General features: G+C 48.9%; 1 protein-coding gene across 2 annotated transcripts; it reads right to left on the bottom strand.

The window, feature by feature from the left end:
* Positions 1-955: 955 nt before the first annotated feature.
* RAB7A (RAB7A, member RAS oncogene family) lies at positions 956-21458 on the bottom strand. 2 transcript variants are annotated; one of them, XM_030283437.4, is made up of 6 exons: positions 21301-21458; positions 5274-5334; positions 4064-4190; positions 3056-3274; positions 2430-2558; positions 956-2292 (listed from the first exon to the last, which is right to left on the bottom strand). In XM_030283437.4, exons 2-6 carry the CDS (start codon positions 5324-5326, stop codon positions 2197-2199), a joined length of 624 nt encoding a protein of 207 aa, XP_030139297.1. In that variant the 5' UTR covers positions 5327-5334; positions 21301-21458; the 3' UTR covers positions 956-2196. The 2 variants fall into 2 exon arrangements, with proteins under 2 accessions (XP_030139297.1, XP_030139298.1); XM_030283438.4 differs by lacking the exon at positions 21301-21458 and adding an exon at positions 20959-21169.
* Positions 21459-21689: the final 231 nt, after the last annotated feature.

Genomic DNA, 21689 nt, shown 5'->3' with positions numbered 1-21689 from the left:
AGCCACAGCCCCGCAGCCTCAGCTCCACCACCCAAGGCCAGGCAGAGGGCTGCAAAGTTCAGACCATCTCCTTTCCCCATGAGCTTCAGGGTTATTGTTCCCCCTTCCCCCATCTTGGCTTTCTCCACATTCCAGCTGTGTCCAAAGAAAACAAGTGCAGAGCAACACTTTAAATGACGATGAGCAGAAGGTCCAAGTCTTTCAAAAAGCATGAAGACAGAAAAGTGGTCCCACCAGGACACATTGCTAGTGCAGTTATTTGAGATTGATGTGGACAGCAAAAGCCTGGTCAAGTGAGAAAAGTATGATAGGACAGCACTATAAAATAGGATATGGAGCACAAAGACTGTTAGAAAGCTCTTGAAATAACTGCCCTCATTTCACTGTTTTCCATCTTCCTCTGGGTACAGCTGTCAGCTCAGCCTTGGTGAGTGCAAGCAGAGGGTCATAGACAGCATTTAGAAATTAAAGGGTTAACTTTGACTAGGCTGGACCACGGAAAGGCCCTCAACTCACTGCAAGGAATTCCAGGCCAGCCTTGCTGGTGAGCAGGAAGGGCTGAGCCTGCTCTGCTCACACAACCCCTCCAAGGGGAGGGCAGCAAGAGCTTGAACAGCGTGTCCCAAAACACCAAGACTGTCCAGGACGTATGCCCAGAACAGGGTGGAAGGACTGTACTCACTGAGGGATCTGATCCAGCATCATTCCTGCCCCTGCAGGCAGATTCCAGAGAAGCAGAGGGGTAAACTCTTTAGCAGTGCCCCAGCCAAGCAAGCAGGGCTGGCTCACCCCACTCCCAAAAACCAAGCTGGAAGGTACAAACTTTATAGCAAGGAAGAAGCAGAAATGTCCTTCAGTTAGCAGGCATTGGCTTGCTGGAATGGTGACTAGGCAGAGGAAAGAAAGCATGTTAGTGGAGGAAAAAAAGAGTCAGAAACAGGAGTAAACAAGAAGGTTTGTTCTTGTTAAGTTTATTGGCATCATGTTTGTTTCTTTACATAAGAGCTCAGCCTACGTACTAGAATGTAGACCTCTGGAAAACAGGTAGAAGGGCTCCATTTAAGCAAGCTACAAATGCAAGAACAAATACCAGGAAGAAAGGAAGAGAGGAAAGGGACTAGATTGCCAAGTTTTTCCATACCAAAAATCCAGATTAGCAGTCAGTAAGAAGAAAGGGAAGATTCATAGTCCAGGTCATTCGTCAAGAAACAGCTACCACACCCCAAGTGGGAGAGGAGCTCCTTCCACAGCACAAAGAGCCACAGGCACACCTCAGCTCTGGCTCCTCATGCTCGCTCCAGGATGGCAGGAGTTAAGCAGTAGGGGAGGTGAACAAATGAGGTCATTTCATAGCTGTATTTAATTTTAAATCCAATAATCCAGTGTGCATATCAATGCTGTTATGCAAATCTGAGAATTTAGATACAAGGAAGCCAGACAGATTTTTCCAGAAGATGAAGCCTTTTTGGCCTCAAAACAAGAAGGCTTACATAGTTCATCTCTACTGTACAGAATACTGCCTCTATCTGGACTCTGTGTTGCTAGCACGCCGCAGATCACAAGTGTCCTCCTCACTTTCTACACAACCTGTGTTTCAGTACTTGAACATGTAATTCAGGAATTTTACACTAATTTATACATTTTTAATTGGTTGCATATATTAACATGTACTATAAGATTTTTCCTAAAGAAGCATTACATAATACATGGATACTGTAAAAAGATCTGATTAGTTAAAAGTAACAAGCATTAACAGAGATACATACAAAACTCAACCTAGTCTGAGTGCTGAGCTTGCAATGAACTATGGGTAATCAGCCTTTCCAATTGCAGCCTTCACAGGGGAAAACACGAGACAGTTAAAAATGTATGTAACTTGTTACACAGATTACCTGTAAACAGTTTCTCTCCATCGGACACCTGGAATTAGATTCAGTTCCAAACATACATAACAGTTTCCATTTTAAACTAAGAGAAAGGTCTGTTACCATGAAGTGTGATGTGGATGGTGTGGGGATGCGAGCTCTGAAGTGCAGAACTCAGATGCTCATGAGAGATGGGTGGATTTTGGCAGCTGGAGATGCAATTTTTTTTTTTTTGTAATTTCATTTTAAACACAGAAGAGGGGCTGTGTGTTTGAAGGCCTAAGTGTGATATTTGTTTGTGAAGGACTGTGCTCAACCCCTCCCGCTCCCCTCAGCAGCTGCAGCTCTCCGCAGAAGCCTTTGCTCGGTCAGTCTTGTCTAGTTTGATGGGTTCGGGGAATTCATTGTAAAGTTCCACTTCGGTTTCCTAGTGGGGGAAAAGGAGGAGTTAATGCCACGGCTCTGCAGACAGCTCCCTGCATGCAAGGAGCTGGGGAAGGCTGGGGGTGAGCCCCAGGCTGCCCACGGCACTGGGGCAGGGCTGCACACTGCCCCCCTCCCTACCTGTTTAAGTGCATTTCGTGCAATCGTCTGGAAAGCTTGTTCCACATTAATGGCCTCCTTGGCACTGGTTTCAAAGTAGGGGATGTTGTTTTTACTGTAGCACCAGGCTTGTGCCCGTTTTGTGGTGACCTGGGTGGACAGAGAGCAGCATCACTACCTTCTGCTATGCAGGGAGGGGTTTTATTTTCAGGGCAAGGCCCGAGATCCCTCATATCCAACCAGAACAGCTCTGACCTCATCAAACACACAGCCTTGAAACAGAACACAGGAGACCACTTCCCATCACCTGACAGAGCGGCCCCAGGGCAAGGAGGGCCATGCCCAAGGGCCATGAGACCACAGAGCACTGGCTTGCCCCCACAGGAGCTGCTCACCGCATCTGGGGGCGGAGCAGCAGCTCCTCTCCTTGCACCTCCCCAGGAAGCTGCTGCAATCCTTCCACCAGTGGGCAGGAGCATGCTGTGCACAGGGTCTGACCTCTCCAGGCAGGAGAAACCCTTCTCTGGTGGCAGGCAACATCTGAGCCACCCTCAGGCACCTCCCACTCCTGAAATCCTCCTGTGTTTCTGCAAGGTCTCCCACTCCACCAATTCCTTAAGAGGAGGGTAGTAAGTCCCAGTACTCACTTGTCTGTTTTCTAGGTCAATCTTGTTTCCCAGCACAACAAAAGGAAAATTCTCAGGATCCCTTGGACTGGCCTGAATGAGGAATTCATCCCTCCAGCTGTCTAGGGTTTTGAACGTGTTGGGAGCCGTGACATCAAATACCAGCACACAGCAATCTGCTCCCCTGTAGAAGGCAACTCCCAGAGACTGAAATCGTTCTTGGCCTGCTGTATCCCATATCTGGAGCAAAAGACAGCGCAGATAAGCCAGTTCTACTCTGACACAGTCAGTCTGCAATTAGGGCATTAATTCCAAAACTCCCCACCAGGCACATACAGTCCCCAGCTAGGCAGAAAGCAGCACCTGCAGGCTTGGGGATTTCTGTAGGCACTAAGCATCAAGAGCCAGAAACACCTTCTAAAGATAGTTGACCCTTTTTGTGTTCAGCCTCATCCAGGCACATCTCCTCGTCCTGGGCAAGCAGAACTTAGGTATTAGGGTCAGCAGGTGACCTGCCTGCAGTGCTTGGATGCACGTGGATACCAGCAGAGTCCAAGCACTCCTCTGCTGCCTGCAGCTTCTGCTGCCTTGCAGTCAGTTTCACCATGGAGAGATGAAAACTGCAGATACCAGACACATAAGCAGGCTGGCAGGTTAACACCACATCCACAGGACTTGGGGTGATATGAATGGTTGACCTAGGGAGTCCTTTCCATTTCCTGAACACTACAGAAGTGAATCTTTCTAACAAGATCTAGTTTATGACAGTACCAAATCCAATTTTTTAAACAGGCCCTAGCAACACTGCTGTTAGCTGAAGCCAGATTAATCTTTGCATTCCCTTGTTCAGTCCATGCAAAAATTTGTAGAGAAGCCCAGAAGCACTGATGTCTAGCAGAAGTTCAGTGCAAACGAGATTAACACCCAGTACACTGACCCCTGCACCAGTCTGGGCTACACCAGAGCAGATGCTTCCACACAAGTGGGATGATGGCACCCCTTGCAGCAGCGAGCAGAGTCCCTCCTTACCTGCATTGTCACTAGCCTGTCATCCACCATCACCTCTTTTGTCAGGAAGTCTGCACCTATCGTAGCCTTGTACTGGTTACTGAATTTCTTGTTCACATACTGGTTCATGAGTGATGTCTTTCCCACCCTGCACAGGAACACAAAAAAGAAAGACTTGGTAGGCTGTTTCTACACAATGTTTGAGCTAACCACCCTGAAGAGAACATTCCAGTGCCCTTCACTGCCCATAACCTCTTGGCTTTTCATCCAGGGATAAAGCACCCACCTCTGCTAGTAGGGGCTTGCACACCAAGAGATGCTGAGGCACCAGCTGAGTAAGAGCATTAGCTACCCAAGGATACAAAGGACTACATCCTGAGAAACCTCACTTCCCCATCACTAATCTGATCCTTGGTAAGGAACAGACATCACATTATGACCATGAAGGCAATTTTGGAAGATGAAGTGCTGCAGAGAAACCCATCACAAACAGTAATCTTCAGCCTTGCAGAAGGAGGAGGTGGAAAACCAGACCATCTCAGATGGCAACAGCTCACAAGCACATCTGCTAGGCTCCCAGAGGTGGAGATCCTCCCCAGAGAGCAAGCTTTAGAGGCTCACATGCACTCTGTGTGGCTGAGAAACACTCCCTGAATAACAGCTTGCTGGGGACAGCAGTATAAATAAGCCTTATGTCATGGGAATCAGGTTACAGCCTGCACAGAAAGCAACCTGTGACAGCAGAGCAGACTCCTTGCTGAGAGCACAGAGCAAAGCCTTTCACTCCAAGGGGCGTGCTCCAGCTAGCCCAGAGAAGCAAAGCAGATGGCTCAGTACAGACTATGTGTCTCTGACAGAATTTTAGGAAGTCACCTAAGAATGCTTACTAATGGTTTTGGAGTTGTTTTGTTTTGTTTTTAAAGTGAAACAGTCATTCCAACAGCACACCTCCTCCTTGCAGAAGGCTATTCCACTCTGCTACTCCAGTGGTCTGCCCACCACATTTTCCCCATTTAATATTGTGGCATGACCTCAAGATACAAAACTGCAGGGACACATTCAAAACAGAGGGCAGTGAAGAGTTCTTAGACCCAGAGTAACACAGCTATCACAGGCTGTAAAATATCTCCTCCCAGCACTGCTGATTTCTTACAGTGCATCCAGGCTCCCACTAGTCAAGAGCACTGCTCTGCCAGATACAGATTAGCATCTTAAAGGCTCTTCCACTTACCCAGAGTCTCCAAGGATGATGACTTTCAGTAACACTTTCTTCCTAGAAGTCATCTTTCACGCTAGAAAGGAAGAACAATCCCATCACCATTAGTATGTCATTCCTCAAGAAAGCAAGCAGCAAGTTTGGAGTCTGAGAAACCTGACTCGCAGCAAGGAGCCAGTGACAGGCAGGGCCCAGCACTGCTGAAACCAGACTCCAATTCAAGGCTACACTCAGCACTGACCAGGTGTCTGCCCACTACACAGGCTGGGAATGTCAGACCAGTGGTGGCAATTTAATACCAAGAGGTAGATGAGCCGAGCACTTGTCATTTACTGTACCAAGACCCTTCTGCATCCCATTTCCAGGCCATTTGGTAGACAGACTAGTCCAGGCCATCTCCCTTGACTTGAGGCAGTGCAGTAAATAACTCCAGCTCCCAACACAGACTAATAATTCTTACACGTGCCACAAAGCAAGGGCTACGCAGGCATGTGTCTAAGACCACACTCAAGCTTTTTTGTGCTGTTCAGCAGTTTCCCAGAAAAAATAAGAAGTTAAAAAAAAAAAAAAAAAAGCAGTGTTTCCTCCATCATGAGCCTGGAGAAGTGGTAGCTTTCTCCAGCAGCTGTGCTTTGTGAAAGAACCAAATCCCAAAGACATGCTGTGGTTGAAGCAGCTGCAACAGCCACACAGGGCAGCTGAATTACAAAGCAAACTGCTACCAGACTGTGGCTTCTCTGAGAGCACAGGAAGATGACTACTGCCACCTCAGCTTTGGTGTACTAAGGTTACAGTGACAAACTTCAACATTGAGCCTCCCGATGGTCATCTACTCCATTAGATGGTGACTTGTTTGTTCAGTTGCATCCTGCAACTGAAAAATTCATAGGCAGGAGGCTCTAAACTGGCCACTAATGGTCCAGCCAATTAAAGAGCTTCAGAGTTCCACACTCATCTGCTCCCAGGTCTCCTTCAGCCCACTGAGGCAGCTACAAGTTCACCAGCTGCAGCAGGCCTGAATACACTTCTGGATGTTCTTTAGCATGGTGAGAGCAAGCACAGAGTCTGTCCAGTGGCTGAGCACACCCCCCCTGCCCTGAGGCCCTGCTCCACACCTCTGCAGAGGGGGTGGGCCAGCCACTCTCAGGTGCTGGATCACATCACAGACCCTGTTTTGGTACTGACCTGCTCCACAACACAAGGACTTGGCTTTCCTGAAGGGCCCTGCAGGCTCAGTACAGCAAGAGGAGCCCAAGATGGCTCCAGCTGTGCTACGAGACTTCGAAGATCCTTGGCAACAGGCCTTGGTATTAAGCCCTTATATATGGACTTGCTTACCTAAAATTCCCATCCTGCTATACCACATTCATTATAGCACACAACTCCTACTCTTCAGGAGCTATTCCTGATTTTCACAGCTAAGGAGGCCTTTGCTTCTACAACAGGGATTTATGTCTTCAAGCAGCTTGATCCTTATGTGCTTCCTGGGATACACAACAGTCTAAGGCGCTAGATAACACCCATTTTACCTCACTACTACAGGAGGCTTCAAGCTGTAAAAGCCTCTCATTAGATGCAGTCCAGTTGCAAAAAAATCTTGATCATCTCAAGCTTTGAGGGTTAGAAGACATGAAGTGCTTTAGCCTTTGCTGCCAGTGAATGCTGCAGAAGCTGAAGGAGCACTCCTGCAGCCACTGTAGTGATGCACCTACAGCTACACCTTTTTGGGACTGCACACACCTCAGGGTCACAGGGTTGTTTAGGTTGGGAAAGGCCTCTAGGATCATCTAATGGGTCCAATAATTAGCCCAGTACTGCCAAGCCACCACTAACTCATGTCCCTCAGTGCCACAACTACATGGCATTTAAAAACCTCTGGGGGTGGTGACTCCACCACTGACCTAGGCAGCCCCTTCTGGTGCTTGACAGTGCTTTTAGCGAAGAAATTTTCCTTAATATCCAACCTAAACCTTCCCAGTTGCAACTTGAGGCTGCTTCCTCCTGTCCTGTCACTTGTTACACCTGGGAGAAGAGACTGACCCCCCCCCCCCCCCAATCTGGCTACAATCTCCTTTCAGGTGGTGTAGATCCATGAGGTTCCCCCGAGCCTCCTTTTCTCCAGACTAAACACCCCCAGCTAGTCCCAAGCAGACTTGTGCTCCAGCCCCTTCCCCAGCTCCCCTGCCCTCCTCTGGACACACTCCAGCACCTCAATGTCTTTGTGTAGTGAGGAGCCCAAAACTGACCCAGGATTTGAGCTGTGGCCTCAACAGTGCCCAGTGCAGGGGGACAATCACTGCCCTGGTCCTGCTGGCCACACTATTGCTGACACAGCCAGGATGCCACTGGCCTGCTTGGCCACCTGGGCACACCTGGGCTCATGTTCAGCTGCTGTCAACCAACATCCCCAGATCCTTTCCTTGCCATGCAGCTTTCCAGCCACTCTGCCCCCAGCCTGGAGACACAGGGGGTTGTTGTGACCCAAAGGCAGGATCCATCTTTACCTCATTTAACCTCACACCACTGGCCTTGGCCCATTGACCCAGCCTGTCCAGATCCCTCTGCAGAGCCCTCCTACCCTCCAGCAGATCAACACTCCCACCTAACTTGGAGTCATCTGCAAATTTACTGAGGGTGCCCTCCATGCCCTCACCCAGAGCAGTGATAAGGACATTAAACAGGACTGGCCCCAGCACGGATGCCAGGGGAGCAGCACTGGTGCCCAGCTGCCAGCTGGATGTAACTCCATTCCCCACCACCCTCTGGGCCACTCATCCAGCCAGTTTTTCATCCAGCAGACTGTGCACTTGTCCAAGCCATGAGCAGCCTGCTCCTCCAGGAGAAAGCTGTGGGAATCAGTGTCAAAGGCTGTACTAAAATCCAGACAGACCACAGCCACAGCCTTTCCCTGATACACTAAGGGGGAGTGTATAGGAGACAAGGCTGGTCAAGGAGGACCTGCCTTTCCTAAGCCCATGCTCACTGGGCCTGATCCCCTGTGTCCTGCACATGCTGCATGGTGGCATTCAAGGTATCTGCTCCATAACCTTCTCTGGCACCAAGGTCAAACAGGCCTTCCACAGATCCTCCTTCTGACCCTTTTTGTAGATGGACACGTTTGCTATTTTCCAGTCCACTGGGACCTCCCCAGGGAGCCATGACTGCTGGATTGAAAGGGGCTCAGGGAACACTTCCACCAGTTCCCTCAGTACCCACCCACAAAGCCACTGAGTCTTGAGTGTGTGTCTAAGTCATGTAGCAGGCCTTTTCCTCATCCTTTATCACTATGTTTCCCTCCACATCCAATAAAGGATGGGAATTCCTCTTAGCTCCCCTTTTGCTGGTAATGTATAAAACCAGTTTTTATTGTCTTTTACAGTAGCAGCCAGATTAATTTCTAGTTGGGCTTTGGCCCTTCTGGTTTTTTTTCCTGCATAACCTAATGATATCCTCGAGATACACCTGAACAGGACTCGGTGCTGAGGAGTGAGCAGCAGTGACAGGTCTCCCACAGGGCTCATGCCACCCTTGGATGGGTGTTACCAGATGCCAGAGAGCATGTGGAGGACAGTTTCTCCAAGTGTCAGCACCTCTCTTTTCCAGTGGACTGCATTGTTCACTGATCCAACTGACAGCCCAGCTATGCTCACCAAGACAGAGCAGCTGAAAGTTGTCAGCAGCACCAACATTGAGCTCTGCTTCTGCTCTTGCCAAGATGCACATACCATAGCTTGTCTCCCCTGTAGGACTCTTTGGCTAGAACAGACCACAGAAACCTCTCCAAGCCTGCACCTCCTGTGTTCACAAAGCACACAAGGGACACTTTTGCCAGCCAAGCCAGAGACTTGTGCAGCACAAGCAGCCCAGATGGAGCAAGAAACAAGTGAACAGAGCTTTAAAACAGCTTAAAGACAGCTGTGTACACTGAACTGCCATGAAAAACATCTGCATAGGTTCAGGTCCAGTGCAAGTCACCTGATTTCCTCAGGACAGAGGAAAACAACTTACCCAGAAGTGGCTGTGCCAGAACCCAGTATGCTTCTGGGAACTGCTTCTATTTTCCTCAGAGTATTTCCAATGTTACTTGCTGCTGCAGCTCACTGCCTCCTGGTATTTGAAGCAGCTTTGGACAAGCTGGCATTAGTTCTCATGCTTAGGGAGGGATTTGCAGAGCCCTAAATTGCAACACTAAATCACACTGCATGCTTATCTCCCAAGTTCAACATAGTCTGAAGTTCCTCTGTGAGGGGAGGGAAAACTGCTCTGTCAAGATTCATTACCTTAGAAGTAACTCAGCTGAGCAGCCACCTGCAGACATAGGAAGTCAGGCTGAGTCAGAGCTGACACTGCCTTCTTGTCATAGCTGACAGGCTACCCAGCAGTGTGAAGGGCTGTCACTGCCCCATCAGCACCAGGCAGGTGAGACGCTCAGCTTCCAGCCCAGGTGATGCAACGGATGTGAGCCATAGCACAGGAAGAGCTGCTGCAGCTTCGTATTTGGTTGGGCCATGAGACAGTGAGGAACTGCAGCCCTGCAGGGACCAGCAGTGGACACTGCCCAGCCTCATACCCTTGTTCTACCAGGCTTGACTGATACTGCCTTGAAGCCCAATCAGTAGATGGGCCAAGGCCTCTTTGATAATCTTCTGTTGCAGGTATAAACAGACCAACACTTCAGGGGTATTCCTTGCCCAGTACAACAAGGAAACACATCTTCAGGTCCTGTAGAACATGGCTGAGTTGAGATAGGCTGGGATCCCACTGACTCAGCACTAAGACTGTTTTTCACTATATAATGCAGCCTGTCTTGCCTCATGGTATTTGACACAATGACTGCAGAGCAGCACCCTGTTGAGGCACACACCCTTCAGATGGCAGTGTGAGAGCTCACATGGGGCCTGCTCCAGTCCCAGGAGCACTTCTGAACAAACACTTCCTTTTTCAGAGGTATCACAAAGAAAAACTTGTTTGTTAAGATTTGATCCAAGACTCAGCTCTGTTTCACACCACATGCAATTTTTTTCAGCGAGATCATCTGCATGACTGCTCAGAACACAGCCCACAGCAGCACACCCAGCCAGCCCTGCTCAGGAACCACCAGACACTCCACATCAGCCAAGGGCTGATCAGCATCATTCTTCCTCCTGGCTTAACTGGTGCCAAAGAAATGACACAGCTGTCTCTAATACAGGACAGGAAACCTTCCACTCCATTTTTAATGCCTATCCTCTAAGCAAACAAGCCATTAATGATATGCTGACCATCAAGAAATTAAGCTGGTATAGTACACTCTGTCCCACAATACTGTTATTACCTTTAACATTCACCTGCAGGAGTACCAAGGGAAAATTGCTAATACCTAACCTGCAAGTATCACTGGTTTAGCTAATCTGCAAGACCAAATAAAGCTTATGCCAAGTCTAATTAGGTTTCCCTTGCTGCTCCAGAGTACATTACAACTGTCCTTTCCCTTGCTATATTAAGACAGCTGCTTTAACTCAAAGCAGAAATGGAGGGTTATGAATTCCTCAGAGATGTTCACGTGTCAAGTCACAATGCAGGCATTTTAATATTAATTGGGTTGGTACAAGCAAGGAACAGTAGTAGTTTGCATTGATGGCTCACCAGACCTCAAATTAGCTATGCTTTAACAGAAGCAGGCCTTGCAAAAGGAATATTCTAAATGGCTCATGGAGAGTTTCAGTGTGAAAGCATCCAGCCCCAGGGGAATCTCACCTCCTTGGAAGACAAGGCTCCCTAAGCAGCAGCATACCCATACCAGTTTTGAAGCTGCTGAGCAGTCTTTACTGTTTCAGCTTTGCTACTGAACAGCTGGAATCACAATCCTAACACGTCTATAAAGGCTGGAATGTCTGACCAGGAGCTGCCTGTTAGTACAGCCATCAGCCTGCCACCTGCACCTTCTGCTAGCAACCAGCACAGCGCTGAAGTGAGGATGCTGGACAGAATGCCTTGCCTTGTGTCCTCTGCCAGGAATATTTAACACCACACCAACAAGCCACAAAGGGGTAGGGCAGCAGGCACTGAGCATAGCTAAACTCACAGAGTTATGGGTGCCTAGTTTTGCTCCCTGCCCCAGCAGGCAGCAGAAGAGTAAGCAGGTATCTCACAAAAAGGTGTATTTGAACCTGGAGCACTGCAGCTCTGTTCTGAGTGCCATGGCTGATAAGCAGAGCTTCCACTTTCCCACTGTACCACAGGACCTTTAACAAAAACACCCACCACGAACAAGGTGATGTGGACAGATCAGATCTCCATTAGGGGCTACCACACATGACAGCATGCTTACCACAGTGACCAGACAAGAGCTCTACCCTTGTGCTCTGGAAGAGCCTTCTGTCCTAAAATGTGGGAAAAGTGTCCCAAAATGCAGCCAAGTGCACTTTTCTCAGAAACAGCACCTCTACTCACTGTTCTCTTGCATGGATGTCTCTGTACTACAGAGAACTATTTTTATTCCCTCCCTCACCAGGTTCAGCATTTCTTCAAGGAAACTGGAGCTAGAAATATTATTCAGGACCAGCTCAGTCAGACTGAACCAGTTCCCTCTCAAAAGTATCAAGTTCCCTAGCACATTTGGCATCTCAAGGGCTTATGTCTGCTTAGATCTTCAGCCACTGAAATGAGATGGTCACTGAATGTTTATCCTGTTTTTAGGGGACCAAGCACACCAAACAGTCTGGCACATACCACTTGCCCCATGGTCACACTGTACCTTGCCATGCTTTAGCTAAACCTTTGAGTAGATAGATAAATTTGCTCCTATTTTTCAGCTACTCTGAAAAAGCAAGGCTTCATTCTGAGGAAAGGCATAGCCTGGTACTGCCATTAGTTAACCAGTCACAATTCCTGGTTGCAGTGTCAGAGCAGTCCAGACACCCTTTGTGCTGAAGCCATAAACTCCAACTGCAGCAGAGCCGAGATGGGGCTGAACAAGCTTTACCAGTTACCACTGAGCAACAGCTTAGCTCCCACTGGCTGGTCAGACAGACACTGCCAACAAGGTGTCAACCAGTACAAAGCTACAAGTGCCTGCCTGAACAGTCCAACACAAATCTGAGACCAACAGACACCAACATTTAACACATCACTTGCATTCTCCTAAGAGTGACCCAAGTCCTGTCTTTTCAGCTGGGCAAAAGCCCAGCAGTAGCCAGAAGACAATCAGCAGGGGCTATTAATTTCATATCAACATGGCTTAAGAGATGCCAAGCTGCCTTCAAGGAAGAAACTAGAAATACAGCTGCCTTTGATGGTTTTGACTGCTACAGAGTCTGCTTATTTTCCTTACCAAAGCTGGGTGCTCTACAGGTGGAACATCTATCCAGCATCCTCACACTGAGCACTGCTACTGAGGCATAGGAAGTTAAAATAGCAGGTTCAGTCTTGCATCTGACAAAGGCTGCACAAGCAGGACAGTACTCTCTTCCACTCCCATGACAGGCCTATCAGGAACTCAGCTTTCCCAGCTCACTGGAAAATACCATTGAGAAAAGCATCACATTTAGTGGGGACACGTGCTGTGTCTAAAAAGGAAATCAGGAACATCTTGTAATTTGGGCTGACAACTTGCAAGATCTGCTCCCTGTAAATAGGTTGTTTTTGTGGGCAATGGGCCCCTACAGTCCATACTATCAGAGGTGCCTTCAGGCCTCGCAGATGCACCATGGAGCAGCAGGCAGTTCGGGTACAGCCCATACCAAAAGCAGCTGGCAAGATATTCCTGTGACAGCTTCACTGAAGGGTACACTCTAGCTGCTGTTCTACAGTAGCATCTAAAAACTGATTTCCACCTCCTTCCCAACACGTTTATGTTGCTGTTCTAACCTATATATTCCCTCCTGCTGGTACCCAGCCAAAAGCTCAGGCACAGCTCCTCATTCCCTCCTCAAGAGGAGTAGCTCAGCTGCCTGCTGAGCTGCTCCACCAAGAGCAGGCTTCTGTCCAGTTGGTACCTTTCCCAGACAGCTCTGTGAGGCAAAAATTACCTCTGTTCATGGAGCTGGAAGCCTCAGCTACAATTTAATTTTTGATACCTTGTGTAAAACATTATACTGCAAGTTGTCAGGTGTAAATACACTGTCCAGTATATCCCACCCCCAAGAAGCTTCATCTTCTTGAATAGCAGCCTGGAGCTTCAGATGCCTGCTAGCACACTGACATGGTTCAGATCAAAACTGAATCTTAGAACATGGTTCAGTATCCCAGAGGAATTACCTTTTCAGACTACCTCTGTCTGCAGTAGGTTTCCACCTCCTTTTGAGGGCAGGGTTGCAGCCCCAGTGCTGGAGCAGCTGCTCTAGAACTGAGTGAAGATTAGAAACCAGCAATAGCAGCTCAGCTACATGGCTTCAAGTTCTGTTGACTGTCTGCTTCAACACAGGCAACAAACCAGTGTGACACGGTGCTAAAAGCCAACTGACACGGTCTGAAGTAGCTCCCAGATGGAGCTGACACCAGGCCTACACAAATATTCTGCTGTGTCCTGATCATGGGTAACATGTTCTTAAGACAGTTCAGTGCTATAGGAAGAGAATGATGGGGCAACATGCAGCTTGGAGAAACAGGCAGAAAACCCAGCTGGGAAACAGAAACTTTGGAACAGTTTTGAGCATAACAGATTCCTGGTGTGATCAAGGAAGCTCCAGTGCCAGTGCTGGGTTAGACACTCTTATCAGTGGTAGTAAGGTTTTAGCTTGCCTCAGACATCCCCTCAATCCTCAGTTGAAGGCTCTATCACACATCCTTTACGTGGGCAAGGATCTCAGAGCTCACTGCAAGGAGACATGCCAACACCCAGCTTGCCAGAGTCCAGACAACACAGGCAGGGCAGAAGCAGTGCCACTGGTAGGAGCCATGTCTGCAATGAAACTGCAGGACTTGCACATAAGAAGGGCTCTGCCCTGCCTGAGGTCTCAGCTCAGCTGTAGCTCCCTTAGCACTGAGATTTGGAGAGTGCTGCATTCCTGAGAGGCACTGACGCATATGAACAGTCAGGCTCAAAGCCCAGGTTCTCAAAGGCAAGCTCTCCAATCCAAGCCTCACTGATTCACAGGCCTGTTACACCTCCTGGCATTTCTCCAGGTGAGAGTTGTGCTATGCTGCACAAAGTTTCAATACTAGCCGTGGATCTGAACAAGGTTTTGACTGTAAAGCTGCCATAATTATTTGCGACTCTACCACATAAAGTCCAAACTATGTAGGACTAGACCCCACCCCTAATGCCAAAAACTGATCTGATTTCTACTGGTTTAGATATCACAACAGCCACCTTCTCGTGAGGAGGCATCACATTGATCTGACTACATGGTTTGCAAGTGGGAGCAAATCAAGCATGAAAATGCAGCTGCTTACAGTACCACAGCATGTGTTTTTCCACATTCAATCAGACCAATGGTGTGCTTAAGAGCAGTAGGAAAGGTCAGGAGGACATTTCTTGCTGTCTACAGGAACAGTACAACACCCAGACTGCTGCTAAGCCTAAGATCACAGGAGTACATGTAGGATCTTCCAGGTGATAATCACACTGAGCCAAAGGACAGCAGGAAGGGAGTGAAGAAAATGTCCCCACAGCCAGCTGTGCTGGGCAATCACCTTGGGTGGATCACTTTGTTCCTCACAACTTGAGGGTGACTCCCATCATCTCCACAGAGGGCAGCAGGTATGGGAGACTCCAGCTGTGGAAGAAGAGGCCACAAAGATCGTTTTGAAGCTGAATGCTACACACTAACAAGACCAGGATTCCCAGAAAGCAAGCCAGGGCTGCTGAAGTAGAAGTCTTCTGCTTATAGGAAGACATCTTAACAAGAAAGCCAAACTCAGAAGCTTCACTGGAAGCTGGATGTTTCCAGTCATGAAGTTTTAGTCCACTGATTCCTTCAGAAGCTAAATGGTCCTTACACCACAAAATATCCTCTCAGGATTGGGCACACATACCCTAACAGACTGATAGCAAGTGTCCCAAGATTTTCTGCTACCTTCTCTTGAAGGCTCAAACCATGTCACTCAAGAATCAGTATTGCTGTGCCCCTACCTTCCAGTAAGAAGCAGTTCCCCTGTTAAATCCTACAGGATTTCAGGTAGTTCCCAGCAGATTTCCCCCAAGGATAAAACTGTTACAAGAAAAGGCATGCTGGCTTTAACACCCCTCCCCCTTTATCAGAGCAAGCTTAACTTCCCCTATTCTGCCCTGGGGGAGACAATCTCAGGATGTGGGAGGAGAGTTGAGCACATAGCTGGCTGCTGGGAGACACTAGGCAACAAGCCATGTGTCTTGACTAAGGGCCTTGCCTACGCAAAGCACTGCAGCTACACCAGCACAGCTTCCATGATGCCTCTACCACAACAGCCTCCTTGGTGGACAGCTTTCCAATCAGTAAAATCAATCCTGAATTAACTGGAACACAGCTATAGTGCTCACACAGCCCAGTTTATACAGTGGTGTTTGTTGGTCTTTGGCACAAGGCACCCAGCTAGTGGAGCCACCCAACAGTTTTAGTAACTCTGACACAAATATCAAGAGCCTGGCACAGTTCTCACATCAGGCCATACCCTGAGTGACAACTCCCTTATTGCTTTCTATAAAACAAACACAGTGCCAGAGGCAGCTGGGTTTTAATCTATGTGTCCAGAAGATAAGGCTGTCCAATTCAAAATATTCCAAGTTAGCCAGGCCACTGACAAACAGTTGAGTTGTTAGATTTTTACCATATCTGCCAGTATTTTTTAAGTGCTCAGATTAATTTCTAGTTTTGACTACAGTTTAAGTTTCCACAGATTCCTGTGATGCTTTCAGTTTCAGAAACACAAATAGATAACTTTTGCAGTGGTAAGCAAAACGCAGATCTTAGACCTTGTCAGTGGTAAACAAGCCTTGTTTATCCACCCCTGGCTGCCAGAGTTCCTAGAGGCTGGGCAGGAAACAAGAGACTAAAAGGAGACTTTGACCAAGTCAAATGACAGACCCTTAGGAGGTCTGCCAGAGGCCGTAACTTACGCCTGACACTCAGATCTGAGAGTGCATATTGTGTTTCCTGCAACATAAGAAGCTAGATAGAGGAGAAAGGACAAATACTGATGGGAGATCCTACTAGCAGACTAGCAGATGCAGGGAAGCACCAGCTCAACACTAATGGCAAAAGCATTACTCCTCCTTCCAGGAGGTCGTGTTTGCAGTTATGAGTCTTCTAGAGAGGAAGCCTTCTCTAGGGACAGGTTGTAATCTAAGAACTACACCTTGATCTGTGAGCAGAACTCTTGATCCTACACACACTCAATACTATGCTAATGTGGTTTGCAGAGCAGGAAGGACAAGTAATTCAGTACTAGGACGGGAGTGCAACAGGTAGCTTGCCATGACAGCTGAGTCAGTGACTAATATGGAAATAGTACCGTGGATACTCAGTTTCACACTCATACTTCATGCCCTCATACCTCTTGCACAGATCCTGCATCAATACTTTACCACTTCAGCTATTCTCTTGATGAAGCTCCACAAAGGTCCAATGAAAGCCTCACTTGCATGGTGAGGTTAAGAGAACTCTGCGGGCAAATGGCATCTTGTTAGGCAGGGGAAAATGTTCAGGCCCAGGCATGTCTCAGCTAAAACCCTCTCACTGCTCATGCTCAAGACAATGCCACCACTGTGCCAGTTTGGACTCCAGATATCATTATCCATGTCTGGGAGCCGAGTGACTCAGCCCACTCAAGGGAGACAAGCACCAGACAGGTTACTTTGAAGAGGATTCTGCTTCCAGCTGGAAAGAGTTCAAGGGCTCAGCACAGACTTGTTAGATAAACTGGTAGCCCAGTAACCAAGGTCCAGGTACTCCAGGCAGGTTGGCTCTGCAGGCAGCTCCAGTTACTGGTCTCCACTTTTGTCTACCACCTCACTAGTCCACATTGTCTCTCAAACAACCAAAGTTACAGTATATAGGACAGACTCAAGAAAAATACTGGGTTTTTAAACTGACATTAAGAGGATCTACTAAATTTCATGTAACAATTTCTACTTGAAACTCATGCAAGTTAGACACAATTAGTCACCTTAAATTGTCATTTTAAGTGGTTATGCAGAATAAAGAGCAAATCAGTCACTGTATCAAGTGCCTTTAAATCATACAGATAGAAATCTGTGCCACAGGTTTACACTTCAATCCCATCTCAAAGGCAGTGCACCCCATCCTGAAGCTTCGCTGCCCTATGAAGACAGCTATGGCCTCAATAACAGGTTTCCTGGCAGAGAAGCCAAGGCGACTGGAGATAAGCTGCACATCAACACACTTCAATGGCCTTGATGAGCCTGCCTCCCCTCCCAGGGTCACTGACCATGAGGCAGCAGCAGCCGTGTTCCAAAGCTTCCCGCACAGACAGAGCCCTGGAGGAGGAGCAGCGCTCACAGCAGCGATGACATCACCGGGGCACATCTCCGCCAGCACAAAATGCAGCAGCACGCTGGGCTCCAGAGCTGCATCCCTACCAACAGACAGCAAAAGCAACAAGCACACCAGGAGCCAGAGGGGAACCGAGTGACACAGGGATATCCCTTCAGCACCTGCTATTTCTGAGCAGCACGTGTGCAGCTCCTGACCTTGGACGCTCATCTGCGAGCTTTATTCAAGGTACATTTAAAGAGAAATGGGACCTTCAATCGAGCCCCCTCACTGCACAAATAAGCATGGTGTACCAACTATTGTCATTCAATTAATTATCTATATCTAATTCAGTTTTGAGAAGCACAGCTCGTGTTCGGATTGATGCTGCAGAGAATGACACTTTTATCCTCACAATCTCCGGTCACAGCTATATCTGAAGGCAGACTGTTACACAGCAACTACAAAATATCATTTTAGGAAGCTGCAGAGGGAAGCCAACTCAACTCTAACTCATCAGGCAATTAAAATTGCAATTAGCAAGACAATGCTGTGCAAGAATGAAGTACTTCAGCATCTGAAGGATGCAAGATTGCTGTCAGACAAGCAGCATGGGCTAGTGCCCAACCAAGTTCAGCATTTAGGTAAGGTCTTAGCTGGACTCCCTTCTGTGGAGGCAACAATCTTTAAATTACTTTACAGCTCTGCGAGGGAATCTTAGGTACATCAGGGCCCAGTAACAGGAACTTCAGAGCAGGTCAGGTCACAGCCAAGGAGAAGCCCAGAAGACATAAGGAAACATGGCAACGTGCAAGGTGAGAGTCCTGTATTTGTTTCACAAAGGGCCAGCTTAATTCAGTCACTAACAAAATCTCTGCATTCTGAAGGCAGGGACATGCAATAATAAGTACTTGTGAGCCCACATCATCCAACAGTTTCAAAGAATACAAACATCTAAGTGCCCTATTGCATAGCCCTTATTCTTGAGCCAGGTACCTGCAAACCTTTTCTCAAAATGCAGCATTAAAAAACACACCCTAACCAAGCACAGCCAAATGTTAAGTTCTGCATAAAGCAGTCTCATTTTCACACAGAAGTCAGACCAAAGTCCCATATATGTTAGAGACAGAGCTATTTATAGTTTTGCACAGATGGTTTGATGGCAATTGTTATGTTTCCTCAAGGACAAGCTTTGCCAGAGATTTGCTCCAACAGGTAATTCTCACAACCATCCAACAGAAGTATCTTAAAACACGAGCTTTAAGAAAGTGCTGCAGAAAATAAATCTGGTCACCCTCCTGCTCACAAGCCTTCATTTTGATTAGCAAACTAAGCAAAGCCATATCTTTCCCAGGTCACTTCAGAGCAGAGCTTGTATATTTTACACTTTCAATTGAGGATCTATCAATGTTCTAACATGTCTGTGCTACTCAAAAAGTTGGATTCCCTGGCTTTGACAGGAGGGCCAGGATGCCTGTAGTGCAGACTCTGCCACACAGTTATTTAAATTCTTAACTTGTCACCCTGAAGGTACAACTCAGGGTGTCCTGTTCCCCACCTCTTCACTCTGGTGACCAGGGACAGGATCAAGAAAAGAACATGAAGCTTTGTCAAAGCAGGTGTAGGCTGGATGTAGGGGAAAAGTTCTTCACCAAAAGGGTGGCTGGGCACTGGAACAGGCTCCCCAGGGAAGTGGCCATGGCCCCAAGCCTGCCAGAGCTCAAGAGCACTTGAACACTCTCAGGCACATGCAGGGGTGTCCTGTACAGGGCCAGGAATTGAACTTCTATGATCCCTGTGCGTCCCTTCCAACTCGGAATATTCTGTGATTCTGGGCTGAACTATTATGAGGGTATTTGACTTTGAGAACAGGGACCACTGCATGACACCACAGGGAAGTGGTGTTTTACACAGCTACTCCCACCTTATCAGTTATATTTCACACTACAGGTTGGGAGAGCAAGAAACTGCTAGGAGATTTCACAAGTCTTCCTTATTGAGGGGTCAGATTAGCCCCGTAACAGCTTTTCTACACCAGACATAGGGTAGTAAAATAACAGCACAAAGAATAAAGAAAAAAATCCAAAACACACAAACACACACCCCAAGCAAACAAACAAGGCAATGCTGGAAAGTTAACAGTACTAGAGCTGCTTTAATTCTGAGGACTCAGGCCAGGCAGGCATGGTGGGTCCACTCATTAGTGCATGGAGGGCAAGTCATGTGTTCAGTCAGCTGTTGGGAGTCACAAGGGAGAGGGGGAAAGAAAAGTATACTTGTTCTTCCTGAGTAAGTACAGCAACGAAGCCTTGATTATTTAACAAGGAATATTCAAATTACTCCACCCACTTTAACCTCAAATTCAGTTCCTGAGAGAGCAGGGTACACTGACTCCTGCAGCCTGGTTCTACTGGAACCATAGCCAGGCTGCAGCTACTATTCACACGCCATTGGTACCACCACAGCCTTCAAGTCACAGCCAGCCAAACACTGTGGCACAGCTACTTATATACCATCCCCCTAAAAAGAGAATTTTCCACTTCCCCAAACCCAATACCCACATGGATACAGACTGTTCGGCATAGGCCAAAGCTGGCCAGCCAGTGACAAGTACTGAAAGCTTAAAGGTTCCATGCTGGCAAGTGTCAGACAAAGAACAGCTTGCTTACAGCTGGGGGGGGGACTTCATTCTGTCATGTGTTCTCAGTTTACATATAAAAACCTCATACACACAGACCGCAACAGCTCTGCTTATCAGCAAACATTTGTAGTTTTCCAGGAGATAATGCTGAAATTTCCAGCTTTGAGAACAAAAGGCGGAGAGTACTAGGTGAGACATACATTTTGATGCTGAGGTTACCTATCCTACTCCAGATGAAGACAGCTGTTTTTACAACTAAAATAAGCCCTCTATTTACAGGGAGTGCAATTGTTTTAAGTACAACCATCAGGCATTTCCATGTTTATTAGTCTCTCTCTATATACAGGGAAACTAATAATGCATATATCACTTAATTTACCTTATTACACACTCACAGACAAAAGCACTTCTAACGTCCACTCTAATAGTTCTTAGAACTGACTCAGGCTTTACACACACCGACAGCTACTTTCGCAATAACTACCAGTGTCCTCGGCCACCTCTTTGGCCAGTTTAATTGCTCCCGGGGCTGCCGGGTCATGCTAAAAGCACTCCCCGCCGACCCCCCGAGCAGCGTTTCACCGTCCCCCCGCGGCCCCGGCCCTCCGCCGGCCGCCCCGAACCCTCCGAGGAGCCGCAGACAATGCGCTCCCTCCCCGGGAGGCACCGCTCGGGCCTCCCGAAGCCTCTCGGCACAGCGGGCTCCACAAAGGCCGGGCGGAACGCGATCCTGGGAACGGCCCTCGGGGAGGAGCCCCGTCCCGGGGAGAGCCCCCCGTATTGTCCCGGGGCAGCGCCGGGCCCGGCTCCAGGCAGCGCGGCCGCCTGGGCCCGCCTCGGGGCGGGCAAACCAGCCGGGCCCCGGTGCAAAGCCGGCCGGGAGCACCGAGACAGCGCCGCCTCCGCCGCGGCCCCCCGGTGCCGGGGAGGGGCCGCCAGCGGCTGCCCCGGCCCGGGGCGAGGCCGCCCCCCCACCCCCGCAGGCGGCGCGCGGGGCCGCCGGGCTCACCTGGTGCTGCCGCCGCGGCCCGACCCCGATCGCTGCGCCCCCCGCCCGCCTCGTCGGCTTTAATGGGCCCCGCCGCCTCCCGCGCTCGCTTCCGCCTCCCCGACGAGTTCCGCTCACGGGGCCGCGGCGTCACCGCGCCGCCCCCGTGTCACCGGGCCCGCCCGCCATGGCCGGCGCCGGGCCGGCTCTGTGCGGGGGGAGTGTGGCGGTACCGCCGGGCCGGCTCTGTGCGGGGGGAGTGTGGCGGTACCGCCGGGCCGTGAATGTGGCGGTACCGCCGGGCCGGGTCCGTGCGGGGGGAGTGTGGCGGTACCGCCGGGCCGGGTCCGTGCGGGGTGAATGTGCCGGTACCGCCGGGCCGGGTCCGTGCAGGGTGAATGTGCCGGTAC

This window comes from Taeniopygia guttata, chromosome 12 (genome assembly GCF_048771995.1).
Source record: "Taeniopygia guttata chromosome 12, bTaeGut7.mat, whole genome shotgun sequence".
NCBI lineage: Eukaryota > Metazoa > Chordata > Aves > Passeriformes > Estrildidae > Taeniopygia > Taeniopygia guttata.
This window is presented reverse-complemented; position numbering and strand designations above follow the sequence as displayed.